This window comes from Ursus maritimus, unplaced genomic scaffold, assembly GCF_017311325.1.
Source record: "Ursus maritimus isolate PB19 unplaced genomic scaffold, ASM1731132v1 scaffold_9, whole genome shotgun sequence".
NCBI lineage: Eukaryota > Metazoa > Chordata > Mammalia > Carnivora > Ursidae > Ursus > Ursus maritimus.
The window spans coordinates 43492245-43516135 of NW_024427107.1; the positions used below are offsets into that span (position 1 = coordinate 43492245).

At 38.4% G+C, this 23891-nt stretch overlaps 1 protein-coding gene across 2 annotated transcripts in view; it reads right to left on the reverse strand.

Moving 5' to 3' along the window:
- Positions 1–897: 897 nt before the first annotated feature.
- STK3 (serine/threonine kinase 3) overlaps positions 898–23891 on the reverse strand; it is a 262422-nt gene continuing 239428 nt past the window's right edge. For both annotated transcript variants that reach the window (XM_040625657.1, XM_040625656.1), the window contains one exon: positions 898–2281. In XM_040625657.1, the coding sequence (XP_040481591.1) occupies positions 2123–2281 (159 nt within the window). In that variant the 3' untranslated portion in view covers positions 898–2122. The remainder of the gene's footprint in view (positions 2282–23891) is intronic.

Consider the following 23891-nt stretch of genomic DNA (forward strand, 5'->3'; position numbering starts at 1 on the left):
TCTGCATAAATTTTCTAATTTAGCAAACTGGAGAGAAATCATCCTCATAGGTTTCTTGACATTTCATGTAGGTGGTTTTACTTGGATGATAGCAAGTCAGTCATTTGATTCCATCAAATCAGGCAAGGTATTAGACAGGTTACCGAAAAGAACACCACTTAAGAAAAGGGGAAAAAAAGGGTAGGGTGCTTGAGTCGACTGACTCAGTCTGCTGCCCCAAGCAGACCCCATAAAGATGTAGCGGAAGCATATATTGTTAATTCAGTCTTCACTGTTAATAACCTTTAGAAGCTTTACAAGACTCTCCGCTGCTTTAACACTTGTAATTCCCATCCAACTACACAACTTCCTCTTCGGAAGGACTCAGCCGAGCAGAGATAAATAGGACGCCAAGGCTCGGCCTGGGGTGCAGCTGCCATTTGAAAATGGAACTGAAGCTTTTCAGAGACACTCTACCTTCTGTGACTGTCCTTAGTGAACCCGCAGTGGTTCCCTTCTCTGGGCGCCTCAAGGTTGCATTTCTTCGCTCCCTTAAAATTCGCAGTGGCCATGTGACTGGTTCTGAATACTGGTTGTGGCCCCCCTGACCTGCATCACGGTGGGGTGGGTGGGAGCCTGTGTGAGACTGTCGGCGCTCCTTCCCTCACTGTGGCCACCAACCGTGTTGCAGGGGGCGGAGGTCCTGGGTGTGAGTGGCGGAAGCAGGGTGTCTTGCCGCCGTGCAATGGGCGCGGAGCACCAGTGAGAACTCACCCGAGTTATGCTGAGCCACCGAGCTTCGGGGTTGGTGTCGCTACACAACCCGGCCTGTCCTCGCTAATATACCTGCTGTGCCAGGAAAAGACAGAATCCAGGCAGTGAGTTTTTTTTTAAAAAACACATAGAGATGAGATGTGCTGGGTGGCACAGTAAAATTTATTGTCTTTATGATTTACACATAGTAATTAAACACACAAAAGAACAAACACTGTCAAGATGGCCATAAGCAGCTTAGGAACTGACTGGTCCCAGTTCAATCACGCAAACATTCATTCAGCTTAGAAATGAGCTGCTTTTTAATAGTCTTAATCTTTTTTTTTTTTTCAGTCCCCAAGGCTTACACAGTTCAGTACAAATGTTTTTGCTATTTTGTTATCGTCAGGCACATGATGTTTACCAAGTCCCAGGAAATAAATGAAATCAACAAAAAAGTCCTGTGATGATTGAGCACAGTTTCACAGAAATAAATTTGATGAGCTTATTACAGTTTGATACAGTTCAGCTATCAGACCTATACACGAAACATGAAACAATATCAACAAATTACACTTGTCTTAAGGATTTATTTCTTTTAAAATATTTACCGCACTTTTTTTTTTGTGCAAAGCTTCCATTGATTTCTTTGGTTTTAAACATTATAGCTCCATGTGACCTAAATATATATAGTTCTATTTGTACCAAACATCAAGAATAAAAATATTAAAATTTCAGAAGGTAAAAATGGAATTATTGCTTCAGTATAAAAAAACCGTCTGGCCCATTCAGGTGCTATTGCTATTGTGGCTTTGCTTCTGTTGGAAAACTATCCTGGAAATCAAGGAGTGTACCCCGTAGCTCCCTGCTGAAAGTATAATTTGGTTGTACATTATCATCTATTAATATGCCCCTCCCTTCACCAAAGCTATCCTGATCTTGTCCTTAAAAACAAAACAAAGTGAAAAAGCATAAATAAATAAGCTTACCTGGGGATACAATAAATAAGCTACCAGAAATAAGAATAAAGAATATTGTAACATAAAGCCCTTCAGTGCTGTACAATTAAACAACAGCTTCAGATTTTCAAGGTCTCTAAACACAGCGTTTGTTGTGTAACACACTGAGCGCTGGTACCCAGCTGACAGATCTAGAGAAGACTACATTTCTGTCGTTTTCATTCTTTAAAAATGAAAACACAGTGGCCACAGTTGTAAATTCCGCTTTTTGGGAATTGACTAGGTATGTACCATCATCAGCTCTGGACTGTTGCCTACTTGTAGAGCACAAATCTTAGGGATTAAAAAAAAATCTAATAATATTCCTTCAATTCTTAGTGGTTTCTTGGTCTCCAGAATAGTTAAAGAAACAAACAGAGAAGAAATGAGACTCAAAAGTTTTGCTGCCTTCTTTTCTTCGCATCCATTGCATCCAGAATGGGTTGTCTCTTCGCAGTGTATCTTTGACGAAGCTCTTCTATTTCTCGTTCCATCATGGGGTCCAGCGCTTTTAACCGCATCTGTAGTTCTTCTAAACTTAGATTTTTTAACTAGAAACAGGAAAAAAATGAAGATATTAAATATTAAAATTATCTACAATAGGTTAAAATCTAATCGGCTTTAGTATGACTATTTCAGCAAACTCTTTACATCGTCTTTGAAATATGGTTCAACAATTAAAACAGGAATTCCTCCCCTGAAGAACCAAGAAGCCACACCTTATAAGAACCTTAAGTCATCTTGCAACAAAAGCAATAAAAAACTCTGCTTTTAGGAAAGAGCAAATGAGAAAAATAAGCTGATGAAAAGTATTTGTTTTTTTAAAGAAAGACAGAAAGACAAATCCACCGTTGCCAACACACAGACTTCAGGATATGTTCCGGATACATTCACTCTAATCTCTCTCATTCTTGCCAGCTCTGAAGCACGACCATAACTGTGAACACTGCAGAGGTCACCCAAGAATGTGACAAGACTGAACACAGGTTGAATTAACCATTCTATCCTGCATTTTACCAAATGCTTACATTTTAAGTATTTGAGTTAATCAGAACATTAAATTATCTAGAACACTTTTGTCCCAAACATTTTGATACATTAAGGTTTTAGATTTATGATTCAAAATATCCCAAGCCTGATGTAAACAGTGCTCTGTAAATTTGGATATGGGCTTGGCCAATCTGAAGACAAACTGCCTATCAGATTTTTACCATATACATTATAGTTTGGCAATAATGATAAGATCTGACTGAACAATATAGGTTGACCATAATGATTAAGTTTGATTATGCTGCCTCCTGGAGACAACACTAGCAGAGCCTTTACCGGTTTTGTGTGAGAGAAGCCCCATATACCTGGGGGATGAGATCCATTCCACATCATGGGATCGGGGGCCTCCTGAGCTTTACTGTCATTATTTACATTCACAACAGCAAGATATGGATGATCTCCTGAGAAACATAATGTTGGATGCCCTGAAATACAGGACCTAATACTTGGGCTTTTATCTTATTAACATTTAAAAAAAAATCTAAAACTCGGTCTTCTTCAGAAACTATTAAAGCAATGGTGGCAGGTGGGTGCTTTAGAAAAATCTGTTAAACCACAGGGATTTACAGAATGCTATTACATTCTCAGCATCTTGGTAGGTACTGTAAGAAGAGCAAAGAAGCGCTAACCTATTTCCTTGCCCTAAGAAGCTCACAAAGCAGCAAGAAGGGAAAGATCAGGAACTAGAAACATTGAGGGACTGACACAAGCCCCTACTGCCTGCAGTACGGATTACAGTGAGAAGTTCTCAAGTCCACAAATAACCTTCTCATGTGCAAACTTCTGCGTGTTCACGTGTGCACTTTCCTGGGGAGAGCATCCATTTTTTTTTTTTTTTGGTGTTTTTTAAAAAACAGATTCCCAACAACAAAAAAGAAAGGCCTCACTATAAATTCAATGGAGAGCAGATGCCCTTTAGGGAGCAGGGACCATGTTGGTCTGTGCAGAGAGGGGTGTCTCAGAGCCTCTCTGAGGAGGGCTGAGGAGGAAGCCCCACCATTCTGAGGAAGAACTAAGGTCACTGCAGAACCAGGCGCAGGTGGGGTCCCGAGCCAGGTGAAGCAGGGTTTGGACTTCAGGGAGTCACGATCTGCTCCAGAGCCAGAAAATTCTATGACAGTAATTCAGACTTGGTTTTAAGATGATAAAACTTGCAGCTTATTTTTTGTTTTAATAAGAGAACTGTCTTCGGTTATTTTATGATCCAAATCAGAAAATGCTCCCATTACTTTATAGTCAACATGTCAATTTTAACCAAAAATAGTATTTTTCAGCTTGATTCTCCATTTTACTCACCTTACCTGGCCCTAAGTTACTCTTGGTTCTAAAAATCAAATTCATTCTCAACTGAAAAAGATTTGTCACCACTGAGGATACTGAAAAGAATGAGTCACAGACTCTGAAGGAAATTCAAAAGAGGATTTCCAAAAATACAGGCATGACAGTGTTACGAGGACTCTGAAGGTGAACACCACTTGCCTGGGTGTACGGAAAGTTCTGGTGTAGATGTAATATGCCCTATCATAAACAGAAGCTAGCTTAGTATAGCACACCATTAGATGCATTTTATACATATACAATGTATTGTATTATATTATATTCTTTCTTCATTAATTTTTAATCCAAGTATTAATCATGCATCTGTTATATGGTCAAATACATTCAAGTCACTGGGGGGATAAAGAATAAGCCAACAGGGGCCTCAGAACTTTCTGAACTGTATGAACAGGTGATGGTGAGATGAAGGGCCAAGACAGACCACACACAGCTATGCTTCCCCAAGAAAGACATCTGGGTGCTGTCTACATAAGATTCGATTGCCCTTTGTCTCTTTTTCGGCCCACGCTAACCTTCCCATCTCTGAATTTCTAGATAACATTTATAATTTAAACAACACAATTTAGTATTTGATTGATTCTAGAGTCATTTATTATTTCATGACTGATTTTTATGCATGAGTTTCATGTCTCCTTGCCAGACATTCTAAAAATTATTTAAACTTTAGAGACTGTACACACACTTAGAAACTATTAAACAGTATATACTGCTAAATATCATGGCATGAAGGTGGGTAAACAGAAATGCAGAAAAAGATGACTCAAAGGAATGGGTTACTTACTGTAAGATTAGGAGAAATAACATCCGACAAAGCAAACACTTTTTGCATTAAGATATTCCTGTAAGTATCTTATGCTACCTTTCTGGGGCAAGTTACCAACAGTTTATAAATATTACACTACAGTAATGGACTGAGTTCAGAGAAAGAAGCTACTTAGAAGACAGGTTTCCCTCCTCGAATAGACTTTCATATTCTCAATCTGTAAAATTTGTGACAATCAAGTTTGTGATGTTGGAGAACCATTATCCGGCATTGTTAGGGAATTAGCTGTTCCACATAAGTAAATTCGTGAAGTATCAAAGCCTTAGTTTTTTAAGTGCTAAAAACTTCGTTTCAACCATTTTGAAGAGAAAATTTTTATAAAGTACTTTCCAGAATATGCTGCCTTCTAAAGCAGAGGACCCAGGACCTAAAGCAACCTTCCTTTGATGACGAATCACCATTATTAATTTCTATGACTAATTTGTGCCATGTGTTAATTTGCTCTCTCCTTTTTGGCTTTTTATCTTCATTTGAGGGAAAGCTGTCAGATCCTTTTCAGGACCCTCATTAGACATCTATCATTCTCCCTTTACTTCAAGCTTGTTTGCCTGTTGGGAACCAGAAAAGCAATTAATCCTATAAGGCATTACACTAAATAAGAATAAATGTATTAATGAAAGCCTGAGACTGTTTCAGGAAGACAGAATATGGTCTTAGTGCTGAAGCTTATAACTACTGTTATAAGTTTCTAGTGTTTTGCTTTTTTTTAAAAAATCTGATTTCAGATTTGTGGCTCTATAAGTTCAAGGTTACAGGAAATCGGACACCTATATAAGAATATATACAGTTATGTTTTCAGGTGGGCTGTCAGAGAACTCCAGAGTACTCGTTTATTAAAATATTGATATTTTCTACGGACCAAGCACCGTGGGTAAAGAGATGAATAAAACACTCTACCGCCCTCGAGGAATTTGCAATCTAGCTGGTGAGAAGTCCATACACAACTAATTCACCGAAGGATGGGGACTCTGAGAAGATGGGTAATAGGACAGGGGAGAATGGAAGCAGCACGAGTGGAAAGGTGTAAGGTGCATAAATGCTTGGCATCCTTGGAGACCGCAGCTGGCCGCTGGGATATGCAGTGGACCCTGGAGGGGACGGGGGTCAGGAAATGAGACAGCAAGGTGAGCGGAGGTCAGATTGCTAAGGGCCTTAAACACGTTACTACAAACTTTCTGTAGCCAAGAAAGAAATGCTGGATAATTTTGAACATAATAGGTGACATGATCATATATGAGATAGAAAAACATATCCAATAGCAGGTACAAAAAGTAGATTAGCACGGGGGAAAATGGAGACAGGAAGGCCTATGAGCAGGTTACTGCAAGAGTCTAGACAGAGGATGAGGCTTGGACCAGGAAAAAGGAAGTGGAGATTGAGAAGAGAGAAGGGATCTGAGAGACTTGGAAGTAGAACTGATAGGGCTTTCTTTGTTGGTTGACTGATTAGGAAAGATCAGGAAGAAGGGCGGGCTACAGTGATTCTGGCTTCAAGCTGTGGTGATGAGGTAGACACTGTTATCTTTAATTAGGCAGGGGAGTAAATCAAATTGAGTTTTAGTCTTGTTGAGATCGAGAGATGAACAAAGCATCAAGGTGCAGATAACAGATATGGATTATAATTTGGTTTTGAAGCACAGGAAAGAGAATAAAGCTACAGATTTGAGGAATCATCAGCATTTAGGCTGTAACAGAAGCCCTTGATGAGGGTCAAAGATTATCCAGGACAAGAAGGTTTTCTCCTTCATCTTATGATCTGACTATGGTATCCAACAGAGAATAATCCCCAAATGTTAGCATTTGTGATCAGAGGCGCTTCTCGTTTTGTTAACAAAAGAGAAATACCAGTAGATTTCTAAATAACTAGATCATGGTGTCATCTAGACAAAAAAAATGTGAGATTAACTGGTAGAACTTTTCACTTTTTATAGTGGGTATGATTTATAGACATGAACTTCTGGCTGGGTTTTGACTTACGATTAAGCCCTAATAACATATACTTAGCACTCTGTATTTCTGTAGCTATCGAGCCTCCCACAGGCATGAAAATGATCTGGGGAGGAAAAAACGGCAAAAGCAGCTTTTCCAATCTCTTAGAGAGCAGCAGTGCTCAATGGCTTAGTAGTAAATAGGGTCGCAAATGAGATAACATTTTATGGACACTCATAATGATAAAAATGGCCCTATAATATTAAACAATGCCACTATCACCCTTATAAAATACTAATCCAAATTAAAACAATTTGGGGGGCTAATGAGGATAGTATTAGAAAGAAAAGTTGAGCTTCCTCAATTATTATCAATATTATTGTGACAAAAGTGTTATTCACTAAAATTAGGTTTTTTGACATTTTCACAAAGGTGAAGGGAAATCATTTCAGAATTGTTATGTTTACGAATCAACACAGCTTGTGGTAGCTTAAATTTATATGTTTTTTTAAATATTGGGAAGAAATGTTACTTATGAACCATCCTTCTGCAATACAAGGAACACCAAGTAGCTGGAGTACCACAGCCATCTGCCGGACGACTAAGTCCAAAGTAAATGCAGAGTAAACCGGAGTTGCAGTACCGAGTCTTGGGCTACATTTGTCTGTGTAGAGCTCTGTAGGTGAAGTCAGTAAAGAGAATTTCAGGACACGCCTACATTGTGGTTTTTACTGTATGTGAACAAATGTGCAAAAATGAATAATACATCCAGAAATGGCTTTTAGATGTTCTAGGCTAATTCGATTTAATAAAATTTGGTACTGGATTTCATGATAACACAGAACTTGCGCAACTAACAATGATTCTTAAACTTTCAGGTCTTAACATTCTGAAAGAATACTGTAGAGTTTGACAATCATTACAAACGTCAAGGATATATAACTTGATTAAGTGACTAAATGAGCTGATGTGCAGTAAGGGAAGGGTTTGAAAGCAAAGACAGAACTTCTTCAAATACACAGTCACAGAAATGGAGATGAGCTTCAGAACAACATTGTTTTGTCACCCGAGGCAATGTTTTTCTATTCACAAGAAGTTTTGCTTTTCTTGGGACATTTGAAATGATAAATACCAGGGGGCAAGACATCTTAAGGGCACAGAATAAAATCAATTTCCATAAAAAGAGTTTAAACTGAGGTCAGGTAAATTGAATCATATGGGACTCAGAGAAACACACTGCAATTTGGGATTATTAAACATCGCTGCATTTGAGCAAAGCACTGTTTAACAGGAGCATAAACTATAAGGTTGGGTTATGAATTAAACCTCACAGAATCTGACAGCAAAAGCAACCCTCAGAGAAGATCTACTCTAGCTTCCTTGTTCTGGGTGAGAAGATGGGAGCCAGGTTGCTCAAAATTATACTCCTGGTTGATGGCAGAGATACCGCCTGACCTCGACTGAGATCGACGCATTTTTTTCATTATACCAAGTTGGATATTTTTGGTCTAGCACTGCCGGAGTGTGAATGGGGAGGGTGTGCTGCTAAGAAGTTTCTAGGGTCTTCAACCTGAGCTGTAAGGAAAAATGGTTTTTAAGTGTTCAGCTATGAAGGCCACAGTAAAGAGAAAACCCTGCAGATGACATTTTTATAGAGCAGTTTTTTAGAATGAAATACACTGCAGAAATTTAGCCAGAGGTGGAATTACCATCTTCTTTAAGTTTCAGGACAGTTGGTAGATTAGGATTTCCCAGCTCTTATAGAAAGTTTGTTTAAAACAATTGAAAGGCTTTAAATAAAAACCCCAACTTTTAAACAAAAATTATTAGATAAATGAGTAGATGTATGAATTGTTTATAAGTTAAATGAAAAAATCAAAACGAGTTTTCAGTAGAAGTCAACACTTGTTTGAAAGTTGGTATAGTTTGGTACCTAAGTGACAGTTTGAATGTGCAGCCCATTTTGTTAATAATTGTCCAGGATCATCACATTTCATCTAGGAGTAAGAAGATTACAGGCAATATTCAAAAAAATTATATTTCTCAGTATTTCTTTAAAAAAAAAGAAAAATCCAAATAAAAGATAACGCAAATTAATAACTCACTTACTAGCTCTTGCATAAAACAGCAGCACAAACAACTCAGTGATAAGAGAAGATGGAAAATAAGATTAAATCTTATAAACTGATAATTTTGACAGGTCATATTTTTAGTCCTTAGAATTATTTCTGAACTCTGTGAGAAGTATTGAAAAGCTGCTAGTTACTGATCAGTTGTCACTAACATTAGAACTCTCGGGAAGTTTATATATCCAATCTACTATAAAAACCTAAACTATCACATTCAAGTGATAAGAGCGAATTACTTTCCAAAATAACATCGCCTTAAGAGCTCTCCGAGGAAAACACTTAGATTTTTATATTACTTTGTCAAAAATAGTCCTAACTACATGAGAGTTTTTTAAAAGTCTTACTCTCAAAAAGTAGCAGAAAAAAGATTACGAACTTTTTGAATGCAAAAATGTGATAACATTCAAGACTTAATGGGTCCACTAGTTGCTGGTATAATCAGTCTGTCAAAATAAACAAGACACCATCACAATGAAGCAAATGGTCTTATATGTTAATGTTAACACATTTAGTCAAACAGTCAATCAAGAAAATCCTGTACAAGGTTTGCTGTGTTTACTGGGAAAACAAACTCTTCCTAGCAACGGTTTAAATAAATCTCACAGATGCTACAGACCTTATTAGTGGCTTGTGATTAAAAAAATATGGATTGTTAATACTGTATCCTGACTCATCTATTTTCCCATCTGCTAGCAATTCTAACAATATGAACTATCAACAGAATGGCTAACAACAATAATTTTCTATGGCAATTTTGATGCTGAATTGCCTATAGCATTTTGTAAGATTTACCAGTGCATGCCTCAGACTGTTTTGAGTTGTTTGTGGCCTGGAGCAACATACTCCTTTCCCCCCTAATATTTCATTTTAGCTCACATTTTTACTGTGTTGAACAGAATCTGGTTTGGTTTTACAAAACACTGTTCATGGAGGCTGCCACACTCATTTTGCTAACAATGACAGTGGGACATGCACCAAAGAAAGAACTAGCAAAAAATCCAGTCAAGTCCACTGATTCGTTTAGATATATATAAACAGGTAAGCGGCCTTCTGCCATAAGACTGAACAACAGGGATAGCAGGTAGGACACTTAAAGTTAAAAACAGTTAAAATATCAATAAATTAAGGCATTTCCTGATTTAATTGCTGGGCTGAGAAGAATACAAATAAAAGAGCTCTCAAGTCAATCCAAACTAGTATGAAGTCTGTTAAAAAAAACCATACATACAGATTTCAAATACACATTTACAAAAATAATGAAGATTGCGATAATTTCAGACACTTGACACACTATAGAATAAAAATGGAATTCTTCACTGTAAATCCCTTGGAAAACATGCCCTTAAAAGCTGCATTAACATTAATCTATTGGCAGAGCCTTCTTCCTAAAATAGACGCTATTTACCTACCTGGATGGAGGATTACATTCAACATTGTTTGAGTTGAGTGGCCCCTGACTTCTACTGATTGACTAAATGACTATAAATATTCTGGGACTTGAATGAGAAACTGCCATGAAGCATCTGTTTAACCTCAGAGCATTTAGAGTAAATTTAAGACATTTCGATTTTATTTGCATTCCCAACCAAAGAAAAGAGAGAAAACCATTTCTTGTGGATATCAGCAGAGGAGAAGGGAAAAGTGCCAACTACTGATCATTTACAATGTGTTAGACAGTGTCCTAGGTCCTAGGCATTAGGTCATTTATTCCTAGCAATTACCTTATGGGGTAGATACCACCAACCCTATTTTATAGGTCAGGACACCCAGAGAGACCAAGTGATCGACCCTAGGTCACACAGCTAGAGGTGTTCATGCAGGCCCTCACAGACCACATCGAACCCACTAATATAAATTGGGACTGAAGCCTACCAAGAGCTGTTTCTTAGGTCTCCCAAGAACTACAAGCACTTCAATACCCAGATACCACACAAAACAGTTCCTAACAGATTGTTCATAGATTAAAAATAGGGAAACACTGCTTTTAAAAAGACCACCTTTCCTCCCAGGGGAGTATTTTATTTATAAGTTATCAATGTATTTTAGCTATAACTGGCCTTATGAAATAAGGGCCTATATGTTTAAGCATTTAATTTAATCAGCTCTCTAGCAAAATAAACACATTTCTACATAGTGATTTGGGACAGATGCTATAATTTTATCAAGAAGAGATATGCTGTGACAAAACCAACAAGACAAGTCCCCTTGCCAGAGAAACAAGACTTGGCTTGTGCCCATTCAGACTGTCCCATAGTTGCCCTGGTGTTGTGTTGAGCTTGGATCTAGCAATGAGCTATGAGCTGATGAGTATTACTACACTGATCCTGACCTGGAGAAGTCTGAGCCACCCATATGGAAAAAGGAATGATGAAATTCTAGTTGCATTCCTCAACAGCAGTTGAACACCCCTTCCTTTTATGCTTTTCAGTTTCTAGTAGTAGTTCTGCCTGCTAAAAATATCAGGAAAAAGTTAATTCATGCATAGCTCTGCTATACTGTAAGCAGCTCGAAAATTCTAGGCCCAACACAACAAAATCTGAGTAACTCAAAAACCAAACTCCTAATTAAATCTTTCTAGATCTATTAAGGGGAAGATGAGCTTTCTTTCAGTGATTCTGATAAATACCTGGAATATTTTAAAACATTGATAAAAGCTATAAATGAGATTAACGAATTAAGTGATTGACTTTGCTTATATACTTTGTTTCCTTAAAAATTAACTACATGACTAGTTACGGAAGATAATAAACATTTAAAAAACAGTTCTTAAACTATTTTTGTAACTAGCTTATTGCGCAGTCAAATCTTTTGTAACTATTATATAAACTTAAAAGAGTTTCGTTTTTCTCCAATCATACTCTTTCAGCTGTGCTATGCCAAATTTCCCTGACACATCCCTTAAGGAATCTTGGGCAGATCTCACTGATTTCTGGTCACTTTTAGTTAAAAGTCCAGACGAATTACGAACTTTGTCCCTTCCCTCAGTATGAGCTTGCACAGAGAAACCAAGAGGGTTGCAGTAGGAAGAGATGCTGTCTACATCTAGAACCTTCTCCCCATCTCTTTTTAAGGTCTAGCTCCTCTGGTGCTGGGAGCTGGGAAGGAAACCGGGATCCTGTGATGGACACGGTTACTTGTCAGTGGAAGGAGGTTTCGGTCCTGCTCTGGTTTGGTGGATTACTGGTGGTTTGTTCAGAAGGGGTGTGTGTGGATTTCCTGATGTGGTGGCTGGTATTACTCTGGTGCTCACATCTCTTAGAAGGGGGCAGCTCTCTGGATGGGGTATTGTCTCCTCTGGCCTGGAAGCCCCCTGGCAGTATTATGATGTCTGACCTCTGTTTTTAGAGTCACGGAGACCACAGAGGTTGTTCTCTGGACTCTCCAGGGGCCCCTGGGATGCAAGGGGGTGAGGTCCCCTCGTCTCTTCTTTTCTAGCACACTCCACCATAGCCCTCAGTTATCCTGCAGGCCTTGGCTCTACCTGCTGAAGTTCCTACCTACACAACTCTTTGGGAGAGAAACAGACATCGTCTCTCTCTCTTTTTTTTTTCCAGACATCTTTTCTTTCTGTCTATGTTAATATACCCCCCAGACTCCCGAGAACTTGCTCACAAGCTCTGCTCTAGTGGCATGCCAGTGGGTCTGCAGGTTCAACCAGCTTAGCAAGCAGCTGGCTGGGATAGCAGATGCCAGCCTCCCTTGCCTGCAGGCACCACCAATTTCTGCGACTGGCTTTCTGGAAGACATGCCCCCATACCTAACTTTAATCTAAGCAAGAAGAGAGCTACTTTCTCATTCCACTAGACCACCAGATTATGAATTCCATAAGGACAGGAACTTCTGCAAGAGCTACATCCCCAGTGCCTAGAATACTACTTGCAACAGGTACCTGATAAATATTCACTAAGTGAATGAAAGATGGTGGGACTCTTAGTAAACTCTGGAGAAAGGTGTCTGGTTTCAATTGTTGGTGGCTCTCCTCAGAATATATGGTACTGCAGTCTTCAGCTAGGGGCTCCAGTGCTAATGTGTGGCAACAGGAAACGTCCCTTTCAACATTGTAGCACATAGCTTTTAACTCTTAAAAAAAAATTGTGTGTGTGTGTGTGTGTGTGTGTGTGTGGTATCAAGTAGGAGCATTTACAACTTAAGTAAAGAAAAAAGAGTATCAGGGAAAATCAAGCTGTTATCCAGCATATTTCATTCATTCACTACAGGACAGTTTCATGCTCCATTTCATGTTTATTCTGCAAGTCTGATCATAGATTTTGACTCGTTTTCTAGAAAAATGGCTTCTGTCAAAAAAAATTCTTCAAAATGATAGTAAACACCACAGTATACTCTTTTGGCAAATGTGCATTGAATGAAGTGCTCTGGGAGGACAGATTTCTTACTAATATCACCAAGTGCAACCATTTATACAATTTTCTACTGCAGCAATATCACAATGCTTATTCCGACAATTTAAATTATGACCATCTTCATATCATAAAAATGCAAAATTTACTTTGCCAGATCTATAAAAAGAGTTCTAAAATGAAACAGAGCTCAGCTGAAAACCAGAAATCATGAAACTCAGATTGCAATGATTTTTTAAATAGTGAAGCGACACCTACAAATAAGCAGGATTCCTAATACTTCAGTTTTGTGGCGTCTCCACCTGTAGTTCTTTTAAATACCACAGAACAGGAATCATGGTTGGACAGCTGTTTACAAAACAGTATGAACTCAAAATATGGCCAAATGTTTTCTAAAGACTTAGCAAAAATAAAATTTTTTTAAAGATTTTATTTATTTATTTATTTGAGAGAGAGAGGGAGAGAGGGAGAGAACACAAGAGTGGGGATGAGGGGCAAGGGAGAAACAGACTTGGGAGTCTCAGGACTCTGGGATCATGACCTGAGCCGAAGGCAGACGCTTACCCAACTGAGATACCCAGGTGCCCAGCAAAAATAAATTTTGATCAAAGTTATTTATCCTTACTTGCCACATGAGCCTTAGGAAGTAAAATTCACCAAAAAGGTAACATTTTAACATAATTATTAATTTTAGATAGGCATGATTTGTGGCTGAAACAGTGTTTTAAATTTCCCAGATATTAACAGACAAATCTACAAATTCAATTAAAACCCATGAAGATTTTCAGGGATTTAAAAAATTAAAGGGTTAGCATGTGGGTGGCTTAGTCAGTTAAGCATCTGATTCTTGATTTCCGCTCAGGTCATGGTCTCAGGGTCATGAGACTGAACCCTGCACCGGGTTCTGTGCTGAGTGTGGCGCCTGCTTCAGATTCTCTCTCCCTCTGCCCCTCTCCCCCTCCCTCTTTCTCTAAAAAATAAAAGAAAAAAAAAGAAAAAGCATAGGAGGGTTCCTATGAAATGTTAAAAGAAAAATCCTGCCTATTTTAATAACAGTCTTATGCAAACTTAAAAGCAAAACCACTAACTGAATAAAACTGAAGTTGACAGCTTCTCCCCTTGTCCTTTAATAATTGTTTTAAAATATGTTCATAAATGTTATTAATCTAAAAGAAAATAGAAAATGAGACGAAGTGAACATAGAACTGGCAAATTATTAACTTCAATATGTCTTATGAGGGAGGCATCAACTTTCAAATGTAAATGTTTCAAACTTTCAACTCCCTGGTTTAGGGAGAGGACAATAGTGTTTATGGGGTATGTCATCATCTTAGACTGACACCAATATGCATAAATTACTGAAAATTAAGATTAAAAAGTAATTACAAAGTAATATGCCAGTGTCATTTGCAAACAAAATAGCTTAAGAGTAAAAATTTATTGCAAACTAATATTTTTACACTACAGTAAAATGAATTTTCCATGAAACTTTTTTTTTTTTTGGTCTGAGAAAGGCACAAAATTAGATTTTTAAAAATTGCTTTTGGTATCAACTAATTTAATAGAGAACATGGCATAAAACTTACATTTGTAACAACCACCTTGTAAAATGAGTGTATTCCCAAATGTTTCCAGAACCTTCCAGCACTGAGTTGGAACAAGCTATCACCTCTTTCAGAGGCAACAAGACTTTTGGCGAGATCTTTCCTTGAGCCAAACACCTGCTTTCTGAGTGCGCTCACCACTAATGCGCACATGAAAGCAGAGGCAGAGAACTGCTATTGAGGGACTTCACAAAGACTGGCTGATCTCGCTTTGCATCTCCTGGGCAGCCAGGAGATTGTGGTCACTAGTGGAAACTTGGGGATCAGAATGTGAGCTCTGGCTTAAATAATATACATTTACATGAGGTAGTTTTGCTAGTAAATCTTAACATTTTATTTTTCAGGATGAAATTTCAGCTCAGCCTTAAAAAGTCCAATTTTAATAAGGATAAAAGGAAAAATGCAACTTTAATTACTGATCAAATGAAAGACATACTGTTGGTTTATGTCCTGTGGAAAAGTAACAGAAAAGTATATGGCTGTTAAATCCAACGTGCTCTTGAGGAGCTTTCCATAAGATGTTTTTAGCAAGTGACTGGCATATGCTATCATTCAAAAAGAACCTAATCCACTGGATAATTATTCTGAAATTATTATTTTTTAAAGATTTTGTTTATTTATGAGAGAAAGAGAGAGAACATGAGCAGGGGGAGGACAGAGGGAGGGGGAGAAGCAGACTCTCCGCTGAGCAGGGAACCCAATGCAGAACTCGATCCCAGGACCCAGAGATCACCACCTGAGCTGAAGTCAGACGCTTAACTGACTGAGCCACCCAGGCGCCCCTGAAATTATTGTGTTAACATACAATATCATGTGACTCCCAATCCTTAATAAATGACCTAACTGACCTAGCGATGAATACCTGGTACCAAGAGATGCCAGAATTCTCCAAAGCATTCTTATTTTTTTCTTTCCCCAAAGCATTCTTATACAACAATATTGTGAGTAAAATTTCCTTTGCCTTATTAGATTCAGAGTAGAGGTACAACACCAGAAAGGATGAAGTCATTTTGAAAAATACTGCATGCAAAGGCATCACCTTCCCACTGACTTAACTACTGCAAGTACTGCAATCTCGTCCACACAACACCGTCCGTTTCTGGGTTCCCATGACATCCAGCCTATATTTAGTTGGGAACATCCATGTGAATGAACCTCTTCCTGCTCTAACTCTTTTAACCAGCGTGCATGATCTTGTAAGTGTCCGGTAGGCCCACCCAGTCCTGTGATGACCACTCCACACATCTCTCCTGCTCACCCAGCGGGACAGAACGGGTACTGTTCCTCCTCAGAGGTGTGCGCCGTAGCCTCCTCTCACCCTGACTCACTCCAGAGCTTTCTAAGTAGACCATCCTCACTCTCTCAGCCCACCTGACAGTCGGAACAGCCGAATGTGCTGGACCATGACCATGCTGTCCAAGGAAGGGAGAGAGGATACTCTCTCTAAAATACTGAGGTAGTTGAACATTTTGTTAGCTATCTCCTAGTTTTCTATGGTTTTTCAATCACCAGAAATTTTGTTTTTTATTGGCCTGTAATAAGTATCATCCTGAATTATACCAACTAATAATAAAGAAGGCAGATTTCCTACTAGGTAGTTTTGCTAGGTCAATAGCAGTGGGAGTTTTCCCATCTCCTGCCAAATCTCTGCTCTGGGTATAAAAAAGAAGGCAATGTTTATTGATTTTTAAGTAGTGGGTTTTTAACTTTGCAGAGTGACCAAATATTGAATAATTGGTAACTAGTTTGTAAAATCTCTTAAATCCCATTAAAGAAATTAACTTCTAGAATACCCGAGAGCAGCAAAAGTGGAAGCAGTAGGACGGAATAAAATTAAACCCTCCTAAATGCACTGAATTGTAACCAAAGAGATTTCTGAATGGGCGAACCTCTCCTGAAGGAGGCAGGGGGGACATGAAAGCTTGACCGGCTCAAAGTGTTAACAGTTTTAGAAAGGAGGGGAACAGGCTTCCAGCTCAATCCCTGGTCCCTGTGAAGGAAGATGGGCCACTCTCAGATCAATGGTGATTGGAAATGAGAAAAGATGACACCACAGAATTCCAGATATGATTAGTGGCAGCTCCTGAACCCCTCTCACAAGGGCAAGAGCGCAGCCTCGCCGGCTATCCAGCACCCTCTAGTGGCAAGATTTGGCACCACAGGCTTTCTGCCTTTTTAGAGCAGAGATACGCTTCCATTTATTTATTTATTTATTTATTTATTTATTTATTTATTTATTTTAGCATGGTATACACTATTTTGAAATTTTTTTTGGTTAAAGAAGGAATCACTAATATCACTGCTGGGATATAAGTAGATGGGAAACTACTTATTGGGTATAAATTTGGCACCCCCAAAAGTAAGCTATTATAATGTCAGAGATTCAGTGTTCCTCTGAAGGTGTTTAAAATCCCATGGGTAAAGCTACTCAAATGAAAAGATCTCATCAGTACTTAGTTATTTAAAATTTAATTCCTTGAAGGTACTTATTTTACAAGAAATATTATTTTCTATATGGATTCATATTACTGTAAATTTCATACATGTAATAGCTAACTAATGGAGACTAATCATTGGAGTCCTTAGCACTGCCAGACACCATGTTGTTTTCTCATTTAACAGGTGACTGCTCTGCAAAATAGTACTGTTAATACCACCGTTTTTCTGAGTTAAAATTTTCAGAGGCACCAAGAGTTTAAACTTACCCAAGACATTTGGCTACTAAAATGTGTGGCCAGGATTTGAAGCCAAGACAGCCTCATTTCTGAGCTGGCACTTTTAAACATTACACTGTAGAGAGATACATATTTTATCAGCCACAATAATTTTCTCCCTAAAAAGAGATGGTTTCTTAGAGATTTTTAAATTAGCTATAGAGTAGCATATAGATTTGCCAGTCAATGATGCTTAAATGATAAATGAAACCCCTCTGCCAGCTGTGTTCATTTCCTAGAATGTGTCTTCACGTGTGCTTCGGGGTCAAAGGGGAGCTTCTAACTGATCATGAGAGACTGAGATCTAATATTTTTCCTACCATAATATATTTTAAAATATTTTACGACTTACAACACATGTTTACAGACATTATATCAGATGGACCTCATAATAATTCTGTGAAATGGGACAGATACTCTAGAAACAGGCACTATTCTTAATTTATAGATAAGATTAACGAGGTTTAGAATGACTAAGTGACTTCCTTAAGTAACACAATTTCCTCAAAATCTCAGATGTCTCAAATGATTGAAAGTACAAGGAATTAGGCTAAGTCTATAATCTTTATCCTCTGTTACATGCAAAACAAAAATCAGAATTTTCACAATAAACCAAAAGATACTTTACTTATTCCAGATTTGGTTTCACATTATTTCTGCTTTATTTCTATAATTAATAATTCAATAGTAATTACTATTGCTGAACAGAAGAAGGAAACGATAATCAGAGAGTAAAAAGCCATACGGAAAAAAACAGCTATAGATCATAAAAATCCACACTAAGCTGGGGGCAAAATGGCCCCCAAATTATGACGCTAAGATGAACAAAATACAAAGTCCTTAGCATTTTAAAATTCTTCTAAATTCTCAGTATCTTCAAAAATTTGTTACTTTTTTATAATCCTGAGAGATTATCCCCAGGCATAGTAGCCTGTACATGGCAGATAAAGAACATTTCAAAAGTACTATAAAAAGCAAGCTATTACTTTTGATTAAAAGAAAATAACTTGCGATTCTCATTACAAGACAAAGCCCCAAATTCTTTCTGAATATAAAAGCATTGCAGTTTAGAAACATACCTGCCCACCCATCTTCCATACACTGTTTTAAGGGAGGCTTATACCTCCCTCTGATACAAGACCAGATTGCCCTGATCTTAGAAACTAACTATACGGTTTTCTTTCTTCTCTTGTGCAACATCAAACTCTTTAAGCATCAAAATTGAAATACTTTCCAAACATACCTTACCTTCAACAAAGCAAACTACCCCTCTACAGTTGCCACAATTCTTCTCTTTTTTCCTCTTGAAAGTCAAACTTCTCAAATGTGTGGAGAGAAGTATCTACTTTCTAAACTGGTAATCACACTTCAACTCACTCCACTCTGCTTCTGCCCCCGTCATGCTCTTCTTCAAACTGCTCGTTAGATCACCAAAGTCAAATGATTCTTTTTATAGTTTTTATTTTGTTTGACGCCCCCCCTCCCCCCGCTGTTGAAGCTGCACTTTATACACTGTTGTCCACTCCCTCCTCCTTCTCCTTCAGATCCTAGCATTTAGCAGGTGCCTAACAAAGGCTTCTTAAATAAGCTGGTGGACACAACTCAGCATAAACATCTCCCCATCATAGTCGAAAAGCTCTGCCAGCCTTGTAAACATCTTTTCAGGGTCTGCAGTTCATCTCGATTCTGTTTAATTTTTGAGGGGGAATTTTGCCTTGGCCAGACTGAAAAGCTTGAATTCTTAAGAATCAGTGTATAATTTTTCTAAAGAGCTGGCTATTACAGACAAAAGAGTAGATATTACTATTTTAGTATATCTGCTAATAGTAGATATTAACAAGGGATGACTCATCATCACTGTCTGTGAAGCATCAATAATACATTAATAATAAGAGCCATTTTACGTTTCAAAAACCACTGTGGAAGATTTTGTTTATCAATTTATCAGTGTTTATCATCACTATGGCACATTGAAAGATATTCAGAACAATTCAATATTAATCATTAAAGATGTTACTGTGATGAAATTTCCTGAAATCAGAGTTCATCTGTATATCCACACTCAATGAGCTAAAATGTCTTAACGTATTATCACAATTCTCAAATTAGAAACCTCAATTCAAATTGCTGACATCTTTAATGTTGGATAGATGCCAGAGGTTGGTGAACTCTCAGGTTCATGTGACTGAAAGCCTTCTGCTTAAGATGTGAATGTAAGCTTGGTCAGACGTACCAAGAAAGCGGCCAGAAGAGGAGGCAGAATGTAGAACCTATCTGCACAAGAAATAAGGAGGGAAAAGACTGTCCTAGCAGAGATGGCCTATCTTCACTTTCTTCCAAAGACTTCATTTCTACACAATGGAAACAGTTATAGAGTTGACTGCAATAGGTTTTTTTACTAGGTTGTTTTGAAGGCTGCTATGTTTTGGAAAGTAAAAAAAAAAAAAAAAAATCATAGTATGAGAAAAATTAATCCATAATAAGATTAAATACTATCCATTGAAGAAAATACTCCATACAATATTACAAAAATGAGGTCTGAGCAGAAAAAGTGTGCATTTGAAATATTTAAAAATAAAGACGAACAAATCTCTTAAGGTCTTTTAAAGCATCATCTGACAGCTATACTATGATAAAACTAAGCTTCAAGCTTAAAGAAATGAAACACAACATTGCCACCATGCCCCTGTGGGCTAAAACTAAGAATCTTGTGAATAGCAGATTTAACAATAATAATCCCCCCAAATTTGGAACAACTGCTCCCCTACAATTTCTTGTTCAATGTGCCAGTGACGTTTCTTAGCTCACCCCTAAGTGGCTGACTGAATTGTTATTTAATCATGACAGTTATTCATGACATATTAGTCATGATTAAATATGGTAGACAGAGTAGCATGATGTTCTAGTTTATTTTAAAGTGAATTATCTACACCTTAGATACATTTCAAGGCAAAGGAGATATATCAGGCAGAGAAAACATCAGAACTTGACATATGACATTTAATCCAATGTACTTAATATACTTCAAAGTTTTCATTCAAACTATTGGGGGAGTAAAGTTTCATGTTCCATGTGTATGCAAGATAATAATGTCCTCTGTTTTTTTCCCGGATAATCTGTCAAAACCAAAGGTATGGAGGGAAGGTGAGAATCATGCAGTGATTTTCTTGCAAACATGAAGACTTGGGGAGCACCTCAGTCCAGTGCAGAGAGGTTTACTGCCCCACAAACTCTAATACGGGCAGACTTGGGATTACAGTGGTTAGGTGATGAAAGGCCCAAGGTAATTATTGGGACTGATCAGAATTGTAAAGGGCACTGACATGAAATCGTAGGAATAGAGTTATACTTTATATTTATCAACAATCTTAAATGGCTATGGGTAAATGTTCTGGTTGTGTGGGCCCCTTGTAACTATAAGATTCATTCCAATAGAAAAGGGGGAAAAATTGATTCCAGGTGGGAACAATGTTGCCTCTCTCTTTTTTTGAAGAGGAGAACTGACAATCATGTTACTGGCAAATGAAAAAGGCAAATACAGGAACAGATTTTAGAGTTGCAATTAAAAAAAAGTTACCAAAAAAATCAACGTGGTATTTTTAAAGACATAAATAATAGATACTAAGCAAGTGATAATTATTCATAATTGATTTCATTTCAAAAATAACCGTAGCCAAAACTATTTTTACACAGTCAACCCCCCAAATTTTCCAACTTCCCAAAGATTTATAAATTATATCACTGATTTCCTCTACCACCACATACATATCTGTTAAAAGACACGTCTTCACTCCAGCACCATAGCAGCCAAGGTACATCCCTCACGGCCACGGCTGAGGACTGATGCTTCCTACACTCCTCTTCTCTGCAAACCCCATGCATGCGTTCCTTCCCAAGGGCCCATCAGCAGTTCATTCAGTTCTGCCCATCCCACCACCCCTGCAGCTCTGACTGCAGGACAGACACGGGAAAGCCACAATTCTGGGGTACAAAGTTGCAATGCTGGCCTAGCACAGTATTAGACCAGGAGGCATGGCCCTAACAAAAGAAGGAAAGGGACAGGGAAAGGAAAGGACACAGAAAAAAGGCTCTTGGAGTCTGTTTCAGGATTTCTCAACCTTGGCAATATTGACATGGGTTGGACAGTTCTTTGCTATGGAGGGCTGTCCTGTGCATTGTAGATGGTTTAGCAGTAACCCTGGCTTCTACTAACTAGATGCCACTAACACTCCCCCAGCTGTAAGAACCAAAAATATCTCCATACATTACCAAATGGTCCTGGAGGGAGAGGTCCTGGGGTCCTGGTTGAGAACCAGTGGACTTCTCTGAGTGTCTTGGACATAGAGAGGTGTAGGGAAAAAATTCAAGAAAGGGACCTGAATTCAGACCCTAGAACTATGTATGGAAGCAGTTAATGCCTCTTGGAATATGCTTCTCTCTCTCTGAACATCACTCAATGTAATAGAAATCTTAGAGTGAGCCTGAGGACAAGGGCACTAGAGGTCGGAGAAGTGAGAGAAATCTATAAAGAATTCCAACCTCAAATAATCTGCTCCTCCACTGACAAGGTGATCCCCCTGTATCTTCGTAAGATTACTCAAACTCTTTTTCTCAAGGATCTGGCTTATAAAGCCAATTAAGAAGCAGACTGAGACAGAGATCTCGGGGTAGGGTCGGGAAAGGGAAGGGGAGTTGAGAAGTGGAAAAGGGCTTACCAAAGCTAAACTAGGCTTAAAGCAGATCAAGTTTGCCATGTGAGCAGAGAGTAAAGACCTAAAACATATAAGAGGATCACAGTGCAGCATTTTAGCCAACTTTTCCAGGCCGGATGCCTGGGCTTCTCACCGAGGAAGCTGGCGGAACGGAGAAAGACCTTCCACTCTCCAGGGTTTCCAAAGGGACTTCAAATGAGTAAAATCAACCTTAGGAAGAAAATCATCTGAGTTCTTTCACCTTTTGAGCCTCTCAAATAAAATGTAAATCCTAGAGCTCATTTCACAGGGTTGTTTTGAAGATTACATGAAACCACATGGTAAAGGCCATGTGGGAAAGGGAAAGGTGGGCACAGCGGATTCCCTGCCGTTCTGTAGCTCCTCCTTTTTAAACTCTTTCCCTCTCAGCTCATGTTCACAAGCCCACATCGATGCCAGCCTGCACTAACAGAGCTTGCCCCCATCCACTCTTACTTACTCTATTTCCTAGCTTCTGTCATCACCTTGTTCTGGGATTTTCTGCTCTCCCCAACTCCCGATGAGGTGGCAGTGGTACCTGTTGCTAAATACATCAAAATTCTTTCATCTCTGGTGACAAAAGAGTGCTTGTCGGGGTGGTGATGAGGAGGACACAGAAACAAGGCTGCCAGTTGTGAGAATGACAAACTTCATCTTTATGACTGTTTTACCCTTGGCAGCTCTAATGGAGACATAAAGGACCTTCCTTCTGCCTGTGTGATAGTGTCGGCATGTAGTTTAGCAGGCAGTTAAAGGGTCAAAAAGCATATAAGGCATTCAGCTTTTGGTATGTTAGAGTAAGCTCCTAATAGACTAACTCTTCCATAGATAACAACCTTCAACTGTGGACGAAACATAAAAAGCAACTATTAAGGGCTCTGAAGAGTTAACAAAAACACTTTCCCCCTCCACAACAAAACATTTACAATTTCTGGGATATAATCCAAAATCAAGAATCAGGAAAATGTGATCCACTCTCAAAGGAAAAGATAATCAACAGATCTACTTTGATATGACCCATACAGAAAAACTGACAGGACTTTGAAGCAGTTATAATTAAACTCAGTAAGGGAAAATATGCTCATAATGAATGAAAAAAATGGGATATCTCAGCAGACAAACGGGAAGCATAACAAAAAACTGAATATCTGAAATAAAAGTTTACTGGATATGCTTAATAGCAGAAAGAACAAAAGATCTGTTGGAAAAAGATCAATAGAAATTATCCAATCCAAACAGAGAGAAACGATTTAAAAAGAAAAGAGTTTCAGGGACTCAGGATAATATCAAAAGATTTAACAGGTATTATTGGAGTCCCAGAAGACAGAGAATGAGAAAATGGGGCAAAAAAAAAAAAAATCCAAAGAAATAATAACTGAAGGAGCGCCTGGGTGGCTCAGTCAATTAAGCGTCCGACTCTTGATTTTGGCTCAGGTCATGCTCTCAGGGTCATGAGATTAAGTGCTGGACTGGGCTCTGCCCTCAGC